Source organism: Danio rerio, chromosome 6 (assembly GCF_052040795.2).
Source record: "Danio rerio strain M-AB ecotype USA chromosome 6, GRCz13ab, whole genome shotgun sequence".
Classification (NCBI taxonomy): Eukaryota; Metazoa; Chordata; class Actinopteri; order Cypriniformes; family Danionidae; genus Danio; species Danio rerio.
In genome coordinates, this window is record NC_141026.1 from 54,796,627 (window position 1) to 54,814,336 (window position 17,710).

The following is a 17,710-nucleotide window of genomic DNA, read 5'->3' on the forward strand; positions in this document are numbered from 1 at the left end:
CACCACAGCGGAATGAACCCCCAACTTCTCCAGCATATGTTTTTACGCAGCGGATGCCCTTCCAGCTGCAACCCATCACTGGGAAACATCTATACACACTCATTCACAAACATACACCTCGGGCAATTTAGCTTACCCAATTCACCTATAGCGCATGTCATGACTGTGGGGGAAACCGGGGCACTTGGAGGAAACCCAAGCCAACACGGGGAGAACATGCAAACTACACACTGAAATGCCAACTGACCCAGCTGAGGCCCGAAATGCATTTCAAAACCATTAATAAGCTTTTGAAAATAAAAGATAAAAACACAAATCACACAATATGGAAAACTGCTACTTTACAGATGTTTTTACTATGTGACTATAGTTTTAGACGACCCAGCACGCACCTCGATGTCAAAATGACATCAAACATATGTTAAAATGCCAATCAAAATTTTATTTAATAATATGAAAGTTGAATTAATGCAAACAAGTAGTTCAACAAAAGCATATGCAATTGATTGATCACCACAGAGCTCACAAAGGCCTGTGATTAAAGATGAATCGGTTAATAGTTTACTTCTGGAACCAGAATTGAGCTCTATATTGTTCAATGGAAAGACTCAATGGATGGTAACGTTTCTTTATGGAACCACTGATGCCAATAAAACAAAACATATTTTTTAATGAGTTTTCTTCTTCTTGTACGTTAACCCTCAAATGGAAATACCCTGAAGCATTACTGGAGGTTATTACAAGACATTTATGACTTAAATAAAAATAAATACAAATTATAATGTAATAAATGTAAATGAAGTCACCATATAAGTGACCCTGGACCACAAACCCCTTTTTAATTGCATGAGTATAATTGTTGTATATGTCAAATTATTGATTTTGCTTTTATTTATTTTATATATTTTGGAAATGTCCTACTGTAAGAGTATCAAATCAAATTTTTAGTAACGTGGTAATAGTAACGTGCATTACTTAGAACTAAATTTGTACAACTTTAAATGCAACTTTCTAAATATTTAAATTTTAAATACACAGTTGACCAAATATTGTCTTATCTTAATAAAGGATCTATCAATGGAAAGTCTATTCATTCATCTTTCAGATAATGCATAAATCTTAATTTCCAAAAAAAATACACATTAGGTTTTGTGGTCCAGGGTCACATATGTTACCTTGCCAGTAACACTTTAGGTCACAAAACATGCCATTAACCACAGGCTTTTTAACTGCCTATTTTTAGGATATAAACTGTTCAGTAGTTGTTCTAAAATATGATCTTATTCTGCATCTATAATCCTACCCAAACCCAACTTCTAGCTTACTAACTATTAATTAGTAGTTTATTAAGCTAGTAGTGTTAGTTAATGCTTTATTAATACCCTAAATTATGACCTAAAAAAGTATCTGATAGAGGGTCAAGAATTGTCTTTGTGTTGTTATTATTTCTGTTTTCCCACAGGTGAACCGAAGTGTAAATCTGGCCCGGTTGACCTTGTGTTCATCATTGATGGCTCCCGCAGCGTTCGTCCGCACGAGTTTGAGACGATGCGCAAGTTCATGATTGACATCATCCATGAGCTGGACATCGGTTTAGCGGCAACTCGAATCGGTGTGGTCCAATACTCCAGCCAAGTCCAGAACGTGTTTTCCCTGAAAGCTTTCAGCAAGACAGAGCAGATGGTCAAAGCCATCAACGAGATCATTCCTCTGGCGCAGGGCACAATGACCGGCCTGGCCATCCGATACGCCATGAACGTAGCTTTTTCGGCTGAAGAAGGTGCCCGTCCCAATGTTCCCCATGTTGCTGTGATCGTGACGGATGGTCGGCCTCAGGACCGAGTGGCTGAAGTGGCAGCTGCTGCCAGAGAGTCTGGGATCGAGATCTACGCTGTGGGTGTGGCCAGAGCCGATATGACCTCACTCAGAGCAATGGCGTCTCCTCCGTTTGAGGATCACGTGTTTTTGGTGGAGAGTTTTGACCTTATTCATCAGTTTGGGCTTCAGTTCCAAGACAAGCTCTGCGGTAAAATGTTGCCCTATTTGATTTATTCTCAAGTGAACGATTCTAGATGTTTGTTGAACTTTTTTTTACATTTTTGATTCTGTTCTATAAGGTTTCAACCTCAAACCTCAGCTCAAGGCTCTTTTTCAATAATATTAGATATACAGTTTGGGGCTAGGCCAATAAATGATATTATATCAAATCGCAATTATATGTATGTCGATAACAATGATAAGCTCTGGACTTTTTTACTCTATATTAATCTAAGAGCCAGTCACCCACTAGAAATGGCCAATTGTACCAATGTACAATGGGTATATAGAAGTGTGTTTATATTAGAGATGCACCAAATTTTTGGCCACCGCGTAGTTATGCTATTTATTGGACCCTTTAATTTGTAGCTTCAGTCATTGTTGTGGTACCCTTTTAAATCTGGAAGAGTTAACAACTGATATTGAAATCAGTATGGAAAAGAATGAATCTATATTGCATTTTTGTCATATCACCCAGCCCTAATACAGTTGCCTGCATTTCTAAAGTTTCGGGCTCTATTTTGACGCTCCATGCGCAAAGCGCGGAGCGCAGGGCACAAACGCTTTCAGGGAGTGTCAGAATCTATTTTTGCTGTTTTAAGGACGGAAGAATCCGCTTTGCACCGTGGCGCATGGTCTAAAAGGGTTTATTTTCTGAAGGAGTTATATGTGTGTTTTGAGAATAAACCAATCAGAGTCTCATCTCCCATTCCCTTTAAGACCCAGCTGCGTCGGTCGCGCAATGGCATATTTGCTATTTACATGACTTAAAGTAAGTGGAAGTGAAAAAGCTGAGCATTTCACAATCAAGAAAACAGAGCATCTACAGCGTGAAAATGAGAGATAAATTATTAACTTTCACTTTCGCTCTCGTGGATAGGGAAACCTTTACGCACAGACATCAATTATCCTATAAATAATTAATTTCGTTTTTTAAGTGCAAATATTTGTTTCAAAACTATTTCTAAATTCAGTTCTAATTCCCAGCAAATGAATAAATGAACAATAATAACAAAGTTTGCTCAAAAACCTATATCCTAACCTGCTGTGCCCCATATGGTCTAAAAGTTATATCCTAACCTGATGTGCCCCATATGGTCTAAAACCTGCAGGTGGGCAAATCTAAGCTTGTTTTTAATAAAACAAATATAAATATGGATATAATAAATAATATTATTATGTCATACATATATATATATATATATATATATATATATATATATATATATATATATATATATATATAGGATATATCCTATATCCTTATTATATCCTATATATATATATCCTTAATATTTGAATTCTTTTGCATTTGTAAAGATATTTGCGTATTGCTCTACATTATGTGTGTATTAAGCACTCTGCGCTGGACAATAGACCAGCTTTGTTTTGGTCTATTGAAAAATCTATAATAGTTTCTCAAAATAGCAACGCGCCAGCAATGCGCCTCAGAACGCCTTCCTTTTTAGACCAGAACGCCTATGGGCGCACAAATGAGCGCAAATGCATTTGCTATTTAAAGAGCGTGGTGCAACACCTCAAAATGACTCTTGCGCCAAGCTGAAACTAGCAAACTACTATTGCGTCGCGCCTTGCGCCACATTGCGCCATGTGTATGATAGCGCCCTTAGAGTCTATAAATTGTTTTAATGTTTTTGAGACATTGAGTACATTTTAGTTTGAACTACTGTATCAGTTGAACATGAATGCGATTGCTTTTCTTCTCTACTCTATAATATAGTGTTTCTGCTTCAGCGGTGTTCATGTGTGTGTTGGATTTTTGCAGGGATGGACTTGTGCCTGGAGTCCGATCATGGCTGTGAGCACATCTGTGAGAGCTCACCCGGCTCCTACCAGTGTCTGTGTCTGCCTGGTTACACACTCAATGAAGACGGCAAAACCTGCACACGTGCGTACAAATTACACACTGTAAAAGTATGGTATAATTACCTCTCCAGCGGCGCTCAACAGGTGTGTGTTTGCTTCCTGCAGCCATTGATCTGTGTGCTGAAGGGAAACATGACTGTGAGCAGATCTGCATCGCCTCGCCGGGGTCTTTCACCTGCGACTGTAACACGGGATACACACTCAACGACGACAAGAAGACCTGCAAAAGTTAGTCATGAACAATAGTCATACTGTAATTGAAAAGAAAAAACTGGAAATTCCCTCATTATTATTTTTATGTGTTCGTTTCCTCATGTTGAACACAAAAGAAGACATTTTGAAGAATGCTGGGAGTCAGTAGCCATTGACATCCATATTGAGAGACAAATGGTTACACTTTAGTTTAGATAAGAATTCACATATCTTTTATATCTAAACCCAGCTACTGCCTCTCTAACTATTAATAAGCAGCTAATAAGAAATTTAGAGTTAAAAGTGGGGCGGCGTGGTGGCTCAGTGGTTAGCACTGTCGCCTCACAGCAAGAAGGTCGCTGGTTCCGCACATCTTGGCGTGGGTTTCCTCCAGGTGCTCTGGTTTCCCCCACAGTCCAAAGACATGCGCTTTAGGTTAATTAAATAAACTAAATTGGCCGTAGTGAATGAGTGTGTATGGATGTTTTCCAGTACTGGGTTGCAGCTGGAAGGGCATTTGCTGTGTAAATCATATGCTGGACAAGTTGGCGGTTCATTCCGCTGTGGCGACCCCTGATCAATAAAGGAACTAAGCTTAAGGAAAATGAATAAAAGATCTAAAAGTTTGGTAACAGCATGAATTGTACATTAAAGTAAAGCATGCCCAAATAAATACAATGGAAGCCATTCCGACATTCCTCAAAACATCTTCTTTTGTGTTCAACAGAACAAACAAACTCATAAATGTTTGGAAACACTTGAGGGTGAGTGAATGATGAGTACATTTTAATTTAGGGTGAACATCCTGAGTGAATTGTGAACTAATTTTGATGTGGATTTTGAAGAGCATGCAGGTTATGTTCAGAATAGTTTATTATCCTACCATTGGTACTATTGTATTAGTATGCATATACATGGAATATCCGGACTGCATTAAAAAGTGCAGTGTATATTACACTGTATACAGCATGCAGTAAAGAGTCCAATAGTATTCCATTCTGAATGTAGCCATCGTGTACTAAATATAGATTTGTTGTGCTAAGGTACAGCATGTTATAGTGTACCTTAGCAGTAGCACATATGCTTGAATGCACACTTAAAGGTCCCATGTAATTGGTTGTTTTTTTTATTATAAAAAAATACTGTATATAAAACAATATTTTAACAAGAATACAGCTGAAAACAAAAGCGCCCTCCTGTGAAATATTTCATATATATACTTTTTTAAACTTTCCAAAGTGATGTTTAACAGACCAAATAATATTTTTCGTCTGGAGAAAGTTTTCAAAGATGGCTGAGGTGAATATTAATAGCACGCTTATGAAATCATTGCTTTTGATTGGCTACAGAACAAACCACTGTTGCCCAATGATTTGCCTAATTAAGCTACTGTAAGTTGTGTAGTTAAGCTAGTTAAGCTAGTTAAGCCTTTAAACTGCACTTTAAGCTGAATTCTAGCATCTTGCAAAATAACTTATACATAAAATATTATGTATTGTCATGATGACAAAGACAACAGAAATTAGTTATTAGAAATTATTTAATACAACATTTTTTTAAATATGTAAACTATAAAATGTATTGAAAATAGTTTTAATTATTTTCTATTTTTTATTTTTATTTATTTATTTTATTTTTTTATTTTTTTATTATTATAGAAATTTCACAGGAGACATAATAATTTTGTCATGAAGTATAAATGCAAATTTTAAAAATATATTAATTGAATAAGTACAGTGGTCCCTCGTTAATCGCAGAAGTTATGTTCTAAAAAGTAACCCCTAATAGGTGAAATCTGCAAAGTAGTCAGCTTTAATTTGAACAATTATTATAGATATTTTAAGGCTGTAAAACCCCTCACTGCACACTTTATACACTTTTCTCAGACAGGCATTAACATTTTCACACTTTGTTCTCTTGTTTAAACACTTTCAAAGTTTAAACCTTCGTAGAAAAATAACTCCAGTATTATAGAATGAAATCAAAGATCAAAACATGTTGCCAGGCGCAAACATTCATCGCTGTCAGCAAAATGTTCATGAAGCTTTTTGTGCTGATAATGTTGGCATCCAGCGTAATGTTCTTTTTGCTGGACGCACACATTCGCATGTTATTTTTAAATTAAATGATTCAGATGGCGTTCTGTGGCGCGGCAGAAATCTGAACAGTGTTCTGGGTCGTAGCTGGGACTTGTGGTGCCGATGTGCTTTCCCTGATATAAACCTATGTTTACAATTCTAAAATACATGGCGCGGCACATCTGGTTTGCGATCCCCTTTATGATGGTGTTAGACCACCATATCCATGCCAGATAAATACGATCCAGCCCCATATGCAAGATCTTGTCAGAAAATGTCAGTTTCTCTAGATATATGGACAACAAGTGAGCAGAGTTTCCAATACCCAAACCTGTTTACCAGTATTCAACTGAATTAACAGTCCACTTTCAATATAGGAGTTGACTGAGAAAACCACAGAAAAGCAGAAGCAGGAGTCGAAGTAATGATGATAAAAAAAGAGCAGAGTTTATTGAAAAATCTTATTACCGTATGATTTAATGCTCAGACTTTGTCTGATCAGGATAAATCCAACAAGTGTTATTATACCACAATCAACAGCAATTGAAAATGACTGCTTCACAACATTGTCCAGAGACAATACAGACCTTGAAATGGAGACATTCTCTGATCTCTTACTAATAAAATCCTCAGTCATAAGATTATAACAATATGGAAAAATGGAGATAATAATGATGCGATAATTATAGGAAAATATTAAAAATAAAGTATAAGAAATTAATTTAATTATTAATAATATTAATATTAATAATAATAATAATAATGATATACTGAAAATCATATAAATGACTAATGATCATTTGATGAAATAAAATAATTAAAAGAAGAAAAATGAATATAAACAAATGAAAATAAAACACAACACAAATGAATTGTTGCTTTTTTGAAACAACACACACATAAGTTTTCTACAAGGATTCTCAGATCCTTAGTTAGATCATTCAATGTTCTTGCTGCTGACAGTTACAACCCTTTTTGCATCCTTGTTGTAACTCACACTGCTAACGATCGACGATTTATGTTAATTTGGCAAGCTGAACGCATTCTGTACTGTACAGGAGACACAGAGGAGATTGATTGACAATAGTCTACAGCCAATAAGCATTTACATATTTACAGTACAACCACCTTGTAAAATGGAGGTCGCGAGCCACTAATATGATTATTTTTGGGGTCGCAGGCTGAAAAGTTTGGGAACCCCTGATATATGTCACATGCTATTAGTAAAAAGTATACTTATTATGGCAAAAAACAAAGCTATAGTAGCATAAAATTCTCATTTATTGTAGAATTGTATGTGCCACAATGCTATTTGTTGACATAAGTAGCTTATTAAAGCTAAAGAAGCTGAGCTACTGATATGCTGACAGTAGATATTTGGCACAAAATGTTTTGTAAGCAAAAACATGTGAATTAGCATTTTTCCTGTGCTTGTACTGATGCTTGTTGGTACAAAAATATACTACTATTAAATGCTACTTTAAACCCTTTAACATGCACTACTTGGAAAAAAAATTATGGCCCACATCTTAGATTGAATAACACACTAACACAACTCTGATAAATATTATGATAACCTATGGATAAAGAGATTGATTGACAATAGTCTACAGCCAATGAGCAGGCAAAAAGCATGTCAAATTGCACAAAAAAATCTGCGAGGCCACGAAAGGTGAACCGCGTTATTGCGAGGGACCACTGTAAATTAATAAATTTAGGTTTACATATATTGTAGGTTACCCTTTATTTCATACACATACAATATTTCAACAAAAAAAGGGAACTTCTACTTGTATCTTTTAAGTCTTCAGAATAAATTGACTATAATACAAACAGTCCTAGTTTTGATTTCATGGGGTCTTTAACATGATTATTCACCCAGAAAGCTTTTCTCTGCCTGTTTCCAGTGATCGACTACTGCTCATTTGGGAATGACAGCTGCGAGCACAAGTGTGTGAGTGTGTTAAACGGCTTTAACTGTCGCTGTGATGAAGGATACTCGCTCAATGAGGACCTGAAAACCTGCACAAGTCAGTCAAAGCAACATAAACATTCCCCCGTTTTATTTCCCAGTACTTTGTATTTTCCAGCATGTAGTACATTAGTATTACATGCTATATTAATACAGAGCTTGTGATGTAAATATAAGAAATTTCAATTTCTTGTTTGCATTTCCTCTCTATTAATATACTCAAATGCCAACACAAATATGAACTTTGCATGTGTTTCATCATCAAATTGTCATGCCTTTGTCTGCCCGCTCCAGTGATCGACTACTGTTCATTTGGGAATGATAGCTGCGAGCACGAGTGTGTGAGTGTGCTTCAGAGCTTTTACTGCCAATGCCGAGACGGATACACACTCAACGAGGATGAAACAACATGCACAAGTTAGTGAGGGCCTCGGATGCACACACAACTCGCATATGGAGGACTCACAAATACCTGCAACACTGCAAGCCTGTAATTACGTTCGAGACACAGACGTTCTCCTAACATTTTTCAAACACATGGAACAGTCTCCAACGCAAGGAGTAAATCATTACAGCTTCCGCATGGCCGTGTTATTCTGCTATAAAGCACACTAGTGCTACTTATCTGTCCATTTCCTGCTGCGACCAGCTGGTTTATCTATTAAGACACTGAACAAGAACAGAGTGTTTTCGTTTTTCAGCCTCACGTTCCACACAGTCTTTTTAGTAAACAGAAAAAACCGAGCCAAACAGGGGTGCGTTTCCCAAACAACAACATAACCCATGGCTGAACTATCATAGTACCATGCATCTTTTGGAAAAAGAATGATGTAGTGATGAGTGTTTCCCAAAACTGTAGCTGCTTTGTCGCAGATCCGTCATTTGAACCACGTATAACGTCCATAATGATGCTCTAAACAGGGTGGAGTAACAACAGAGAAAACCGCCATAATTTTATTAGTTTTTCATATTAATAGAAATATATGTAAATGGCACATAAAGGGGGCAAAGTTTCCTTTACAAATATTATTGAGAATATGCCATATTCTGTTCTATTTCATCAAAACCACTTAGCTTACACTCTAGTCTCATATATAAGTCATGTAAATCATTAGTCTAATCGTTAGTCTAAACCAGGGGTGCACAGTTTAGTTCCAACCCTGCTCCAACACACTTACCTGTAGGTTTCAAACAAGCCTGAAGGACTCAATTAGTTTGATCAGGTGTGTTTAATTAGGGTTGGAACTAAACTGTGCAGAGCTGCGGCCCTTTTGGAACTGAGTTTGACACCTATGGCCTAAACCAGGGGTCACCAATCCTGGTCCTGGAGGGCTGGTGTCCCTGCAGGGTTTAGCTCCATCTTGCCTCAACAAACCTGCCTGGATGTTTCAAGTATACCCAGTAAGACCTTGATTAGCTTGTTCAGGTGTGTTTGATTAGGGCTGGAGCTAAAATCTGCAGGACACCGGCCCTCCAGGAAAAAGTTTGGTGACCACTGGTCTAAACGCACCCCAGTCTAGCATTTTGGCTTATTAGCAGTATGGGGAAGCTAATAGCTTAGCAAGCTACATTTAAAAAGGTATTTTGTTCTATATGTCAGTGGTTCTCAAAGTGGGGGTCGGGACCCCCCGGGGGGTCGCGGGACAATGACAAGGGGTCGCTTGGTGATATCCAAAACTCAAATAAATTTTTATTAAACTATTAGTATTACCATATTTTATTCATAACCGACAGAATATAGTTATTAGTTGCATTAAAGAAACAACAACATAAAAATAACAATCAGCCATCATCCTTTAATTTTAAAAGCAAAATGTAATTTAATCCATAAATGACTTACATTACATTATAAGGCTATTAGACTGTTGCAGTTTTATGTTGTCAATAAGCTCATGTTTATATTTGCCTATAGTTGTGTCTGCAACGTTTACATATTTACAGTACAACCACCTTGAAAAATTGAGGTCGCGAGCCACTAATATGATTATTTTTGGGGTCGCAGGCTGAAAAGTTTGAGAACCCCTGATATATGTCACATGCTATTAGTAAAAAATATACTTATTATGGCAAAAAAACAAAGCTATAGTAGCATAAAATTCTCATTTATTGTAGAATTGTATGTGCCACAATGCTATTTGTTGACATAAGTAGCTTATTAAAGCTAAAGAAGCTGAGCTACTGATATGCTGACAGTAGATATTTGGCACAAAATGTTTTGTAAGCAAAAACATTTGAATTAGCATTTTTCCTGTGCTTGTACTGATGCTTGTTGGTACAAAAAATACTACTATTAAATGCTACTTTAAACCCTTTAACATGCACTACTTGAAAAAAAAATGATCGCCCACATCTTAGATTAAATAAAACACTGACACAACTCTGATAAATATTATGATAACCTATGGATAAAGGTCAGTCAGGTGGTTACAATTTCTGTTAAAGGGTCAAATGCAACCCTGCTGAAAAATCCAGTTTAAACCAGCCTAGTCTGGTTGGCTGGTTTTAGCTGGTCGATCAGCCTGGTTTTAGAGGGGTTTTGGCCACTTCCAGGCTGGTTTCAAGCCATTTCCAGCCTGGTCTTAGCTGGTCAGGTTGGGAGATGACCAGCTAAAACCAGCTTGACCAGCTTAGCCAAGCTGGTAGTCCAGCCAAAACTAGCTATATCAAGGTTAAACCAGGCTGGTCAAGCTGGTTTTAGCTGGATTTGGCTGGTCATTTTCTAGCCTGACCAGCTAAGACCAGGCTTTAAATGGCTGGAAACCAGCCTGAAAATGGCCAAAACCCCTCTAAAACCAGGCTGATCGACCAACTAAAACCAGCCAACCAGCCTAGGCTGGTTTAAACTGGATTTTTCAGCAGGGAAGTGTTACTTATTTAAGGCTAGTTTAAGCTAGTTAGCTAAACACATGTACATTGCTAATGAAACAAGAAAAGAAGTGTGTACTGACATTACACAGCTTGAATGTTTCTTTGATGTGGTTTACTTGCTCCTCTTCCTTGGCCAAAGCTTTTCTAACTTCTATCTGCCTGTTCCAGTGATCGACTACTGTTCATTTGGAAATGATAGCTGCGAGCACGAGTGTGTGAGTGTGCTTAACGGCTTTCACTGTCGCTGTAATGAAGGATACTCGCTCAATGACGACCTCAAGACCTGTACAAGTTAGTGAAAGCAATCGCTTATTTGTACATGCATGATTTCCATATTGTTTACCATCGATGCCACCTATTGCTAAATTGCCCTGCTGAAAAATCCAGCTTAAATCAGCCTAGGCTGGTTAGCTGGTTTTAGCTGTTCGACCAGCCTGGTTTTAGAGGGGTTTTGGCCACTTCCAGGCTGGTTTCCAACCATTTCCAGCCTGGTCTTAGCTGGTCAGGCTGGAAAGTAACCAGCTATAACCATCTAAAACCAGCTTGACCATCCTGGTTTAAGCTGGACATAGCTGGTTTTGGCTTGGCTCCCAGCCTGGCTAGGCTGGTCAAGCTGGCTTTAGCTGGTCATCTTTCAGCCCAGGGGTATCCAACCCTGTTCCTGGAGAGCCACCTTCCTGCAGAATTCAGTTGCCACCCATATCAAACACACTTGAACCAATTAATTAGGACCTGAACACCACATGATAATTACAGGCAGGTGTGTTTGATATGGGTGGCAACTGAAATCTGCAGGAAGGTGGCTCTCCAGAAACAGGGTTGGCCACCTCTGTCCCAGCATGTCGAACTAAAACCAGGCTCGAAATGGCTGGAAACCAGCCTCAAAGTGGCCAAAACCCCTCTAAAACCAGGCTGGTCGACCAGCTCAAACCAGCCAACCATCCTAGACTGGTTTAAGCTGGATTTTTCAGCAGGGTAAGATGTTCGTTTGAACATTAACAAATGTGGAACATATTGGGTCTAATGTCCTTCCTCTAAATGCTGTCTGTTCTTTCTCAAAGCATTTAAAAGTGCTTTAAGGGATTTCAGATGTTTGTTTGCTGAATTAAACCACCTAAATTTAATCTAAAGGCTTAAAAAATAGAGAACAGCAAAGCAAGTGTTATATCTAAGGTTAAATGAAAAAATGGCCCATATTCTTTGCAGAATGTCATTGAATTATAATGCATCTAATCCATATCTAGTGATCGACTACTGCTCGTTTGGGAATGATAGCTGCGAGCATGAGTGTGTGAGCGTTCTGAAAGGCTTTCACTGCCGCTGTAATGATGGATACACACTCAACGATGACAAGAAGACCTGTACAAGTTAGTGAAGAACTATTTGCATTCCTTAGTGGCACAATATGTACGTTTTGTTCATTCAAATATACAATAATAACTAGAAGAGTGTTATATATTTTGCCTACTTATGTACTTATAGTACATTATACCAAATCTATTGACGAATGCTATTTTAACTTGTGAACAGAGTGTGTGCTCATGCTAATGATGATAAGTATGATGATAAATATTTAGTGCTGTCAATCAATAAAAAAAAATTAACTGATTAATCACACGTTTTTTTCAATTAATCACAATTAATTACGAAAAGCCATATTTATTACTGAAATAAAAACCCAGGCATGTAAATGCTATTTGAATTTTTAATAATCAATGCCAGTAACAAACAAAAATGATTTCCATGTTGGATTCTAAGTGGGAAAAAAAATCCAAAATACAGGCATTGCAAATATTAAAATTGGAAAATTATAATAATAAAGTATTGAATACAAACAATTGTACTCATTATAAAGTTGTATTAATGAGAGTTGTTAATTAAAAACAGTCCAGTCTTTTGACATTATCAGCGCACAATCTGGACCTTTTCTTTTGAATGATGTGACCTGAGAGTGAGAACAGTCTCTCACAAGCGGAATCACTGAAGAATTACGGTGCCTACTTTTGGTGCCACTGGTGCTGCAACAAGGACGCAAGAAGCACTAGGGGGTACATCAAAGACAAAGATATAGACTTCTTACAGGGACTTTGGTCACACCATCTCTAAACATTTAATTCTAAACAGCTATGAGGGATACAGACACTGTTGGCGATATCAGGTCTTTACTCTTGTTGCTAGGAATTTGTTGCACATACACAGACACTCCCTTCAGTTTCATCAACACATACGATCAGGTTCATCAAATTTGCTTAAACTAAGCATTCTAAACTATGGCTGTATTTCACAAGCAAGGATTCTGACACAGCAACGTGAAGCAGATGCTTTACAAAAGTTGTGTGTAGGGGAGAAACATGTCAAACTTAACGAAGCATTTGAGGGCACATGGAATCAACTTAAGGGCAGAGGAATGGGCAATCTTTTACTGCTTGCGACATCATCTGGCACTTTCACTGAGTACATTTACATGAACACTAATACTCCGCTTTTATGATTAAGATAATACTGATTAAGAGTCTACCATGTAAGCAGGTATTTTTGATTACCTTAAAGAACCATCAGAGTCACAAAATGCAGAGATTTTTCTTTCCGTTCGCCATGCGGTATCAAATTTCATTAAAATAACACTCCTCCAGCAGAAAAATGAAACACCCGGAATTGCAAGAAACTCTGGAGGAAACGCTGGATAGCCTAGCAATGCAACATTAATTGTTTTATACTGAAACTTTTCTTCTAATGCTGTGTTCACACCAGACGCGGAACGCGCGGATAAATTGTGCTATTCGTGCGTAAATAGCCGCGTGAACATTTGAGTTTACTCGCTTCATACGCGCGTCAAACCCCGCTTCATTCACGTGTCAAATTCACATCAAAACAGACACGGATTCGCGTGATGGGCAGGGCTTCTGTCTGCCCGAAGACTCTAGCTTCATAGCTAAATGGCTAACATGGATTTTATGAAGAAAATAACAGTGTTTATGTGCTTTATGAAGACTGAAAAACAGTGTCGATACGTTTAGGGTCGTGTCTGAGTCCACTACATTCTTTCAGAGGTGCATCCAGCTCTGTGAGCTCATAAACTCCTCCAGAAACTTAACCTGGATGACGGAGGCTTTTAGCGGTGCTTCTGACTGAGCCAAGCCGAGTTTGATGAACTGTTGTTCGGAACACCGACAACAGGTTCTACGTCACAATCACGCCCCCACAAAAGCAAGCTTCTGATTGGTTAATGCGGCGTGAATGTACGCTGAAGTTCAGATTTTCAAAATCGAGAGATTCATTCGTTAAGCGCGTCAAACACGCAAAACGCTCAATTCGCCCCGCACCATTCGCGCAATTTGCATCATTCGAGCCGCGCCATTCCCGCATATCGCGCCGCAGGATGTCTATTCGCGCATTTGCATTGACTTAACATGTAAATCACTCGCGCTTGATGCGCGTGCCGCGTCTGGTGTGAACGCAGCATTAAAGTGCTTCCTTGGTCTTATCCATATTTCTTTGCACATTGAACAAACATCGGCCACAACAGGAAATAAAAAAACTGCAACTGCATTAATTGTGTTAATTTTTTTAAACGTGTTAAATATTTCAAATTAATCGCATATGTTAACGGGCTAACTTTGACAGCACTATAAATAATACATTAATATCATTACATTTTGAATATAGGTATAAATGTTATAAATGTATATTTTAATATATTTTTAATATATGTATATTAAGATATGAATATGCAAACATTAGAAATAATAATAATAATTAAAAATAGTAATAAAACAGAAAAAAAGACACAAAGATATGTTGTGCGTTTTTTAGACTTCACAGAGCAGCATTATAACAAAAGCCTAAAATGTATTTAATTTGAACAACCAGAACTTCTTCCTGTCCATGTGATCATGAGAGAAAGAACCGGAAGCAGAGGATTGTGGCATAATAAAAGCTCTGCTGCTTTCATATCACTTCGTGTTCGTCTCTCATAAAAACTTGCTTCAACGTTCTCATTTCACTTTAACAGCTTTCCGTTTTACTCTGCTTTACATTACCATGATACTAGGTGTTCAATACTTTAACTCATCCCGTAAGATGTAAAGACCTTCCATAATTCCACTCTCCGTCATGCCATCATCAAACTACACTTTTGTTTGTAGTGATTTTGTGCCCTCTAGTGGCAAAACTACATATTGTGCCTATAAATATCAACTTTTCTGCCAGTTTCTCAATTGTTTACCATTGATATGCAGGCTATCAATTGCAAACCTGCTTATTTTTCAATTAGCAAAGATTGTATTTAAGAATTGAATGCAAATCAACGTCACCACAAAGTCATAAATATCTGTGTGAAATGACAGATTGGTGGTCTTGATGGATGAGATGTCTCCACTAAGGCCGTAATTAGAGCATGCAATGGCCTGCGAGAAATTTGTATCAATGATATTAATGGAGGACTATTAAGAAAACAAAGGAAGCAATTTGGAAGAAGCAAAGAAATTTTTAAACGCTGAAAAATATGAATGACATATTTACTATATTCTGCACAATATGCCATTCTAATGCATCTAATCCATATCTAGTGATCGACTACTGCTCGTTTGGGAATGATAGCTGCGAGCATGAGTGTGTAAGTGTGCTCAAAGGCTTTCACTGCATTTGTAACGAGGGATACTCGCTCAACGATGACAAGAAGACCTGTACAAGTTAGTGAAAGCTTGCATTCAATTTATTTAATTTAAACGCTTTTTAAAATTCAGTTTAGCATCAATATTTGGGCCATTAAATGTAGGAGATATTTGAAAAATATGGTTTAGTTAATATTACTATTTTGCATTATTTATCAATCATAGTGCAACATTTACTAATGCATTATGTAAGGGATAAAGTACATCCTGTCGGTTATTATTGCGGGCTTATTGGTAGCTTCTGACAGGCTTGTTGGTAGCTTCATGTGGGCTTTATTCTGTGATAACCTTCTGGATGTACTTTTAAATACCTCAGTGTGTCATCAGGATTGATTTAAGCCCTGGTCACATTACACCATTTTTATTGTCGGTTACGAAAGTCATGATGTCAGATTATGCAATTTTTTCTTGATAAAATCTTGTCATGGGTAGCAAATGTGCCAGACTACACGTTCCTTCACTATCAGTCATCACGTGATGTCTATGATGAGCGTTATTTTCCAAAGCAGTTGCTATAGCAATATTTCTTATCTCTATTTCAATTTTTTTAATCTTATTTCAATCTCAATAAACAATTATGCTGGCAGACAATTAAACTACATTATTTAAGGGCGTTCCTTATGACATGGATAGTTTCTTATGACTCCTTTTTAAAATGAAGATATTTCCTTTGAAATCTAAATATATATTTTCCTGCCAGGGTTTCTAATTAAACACACCCTCGCCTGAACTTGCTGCAAGTGAGACAGAGAAAATTAAAGCACATAAGCACTGATGAAAAATCTGATGCCCAAGACTTAATCTTTAAAATAGTGACTTATTCAAAAATTAGCAAATATATGACAAAGATTTGTGATACAATCACGCATTCATTAAACCTTTATTTTCAACAGAGCAAAACAAATCATCCACTCATATAGTTGAGTAGTGGAGGGGCACAATCAAAAATATAATTCATATATTTTTCTTGGAAAAAATATCTTTTCAAAACAAATTTTGTTTGCCATAATTTTTTACTTAATTTTAATGTATCTTTTATTGGTCAGTTGTCTATAACATGTATAACGAATAACATTTGAGGTGAAGCACTTCAAAACAAGTCAGCTATATGCGCCAAAACACAAATTGCCATGAGATTGTGTTGCTTTGTTAAATAAAATAATAATCTAGCCTATTGTTCGCAGCACTGAACATCATGTTCCCAGATTACTTCGAAAAAGAGAGTAGGGCAGTTGAATGAGATTTATGATTAAAAGTTTATGTTCATATAATTATTAATCACCTGTTTCTAAACGTTAAAACTGTTTTACTGTTTCTGACTTTAAAAGCGAGGGTATCCCCTGTCCCCCCTGGTTGCTACGCCCCTGGTTGGAAGGATGAGAGAACTCAGAAACTCGTGAAAATGAACATGTCTGTATATTTGTGCCAGTCTGTCAGATAAAATTGCTTAAAACACTTTAATATTTTAGAAAAGGTAGTTAAAGTTTGGATAATCAATGATTGATCTTATCCACCCGTGACCCACCCGTAAGTAAATATGCACCCTATTTTTTGATTACCTGACCGGTGCATTAAGGCAGCCAGCACTCACGGTTATAACCGAGAAATTATGTACACCTATTGCTCAGTGTTACCCACGCGACGGAACCCGGTGTGAAGAACAAGGAAAAAATGTAAACATCCTAGACTCTCTGCTATGGTGTCGTGAGGCGTCGCAGTATCAGTTATCATGAACTATGCCACGTTACACGAAAAGAAACGATTAGATCTTGTGTCACGATGCCTATTTGTTGTTTTCAAATCCCTATGACACCCTACGTTAAGGAAATCATGCCAAAATCTTGTGATTTGACCAGGGCTTTAGACTCATTTGTATGTGTTAAATTTAATCTTAAAAGACACTGCCATAAAAATCACCACGGACCACAGATCAAGCTCTTCTTTAATGTTTAATGAAGAAAGAAAGGCATCTACACTCTTAGAAATAAAGGTATAAATTCTGT

General features: G+C 37.2%; 1 protein-coding gene and 1 long non-coding RNA gene across 13 annotated transcripts in view; one reads left to right on the top strand and one right to left on the bottom strand.

Annotated features, from left to right (window-relative positions):
* matn4 (matrilin 4) overlaps positions 1 to 17,710 on the top strand; it is a 57,618-nt gene that overhangs the window by 16,550 nt on the left and 23,358 nt on the right. For 3 of the 12 annotated variants that reach the window (XR_015492763.1, XM_087255541.1, XM_087255542.1), the window contains exons 3-7: positions 1,463 to 2,026; positions 3,824 to 3,946; positions 4,030 to 4,152; positions 8,102 to 8,224; positions 8,461 to 8,583. Coding sequence is in view for 11 of the 12 variants with exons in the window: in XM_087255541.1 (XP_087111667.1) it covers positions 1,463 to 2,026; positions 3,824 to 3,946; positions 4,030 to 4,152; positions 8,102 to 8,224; positions 8,461 to 8,583 (1,056 nt within the window). In the remaining variant the exon portion in view is untranslated. 12 annotated transcript variants of the gene reach the window in all.
* On the bottom strand, positions 7,626 to 10,739 carry LOC147843679 (uncharacterized). The gene is made up of 2 exons (XR_015494401.1): positions 9,663 to 10,739; positions 7,626 to 9,456 (listed from the first exon to the last, which is right to left on the bottom strand). It is a non-coding gene; the product is annotated as an uncharacterized LOC147843679 (long non-coding RNA).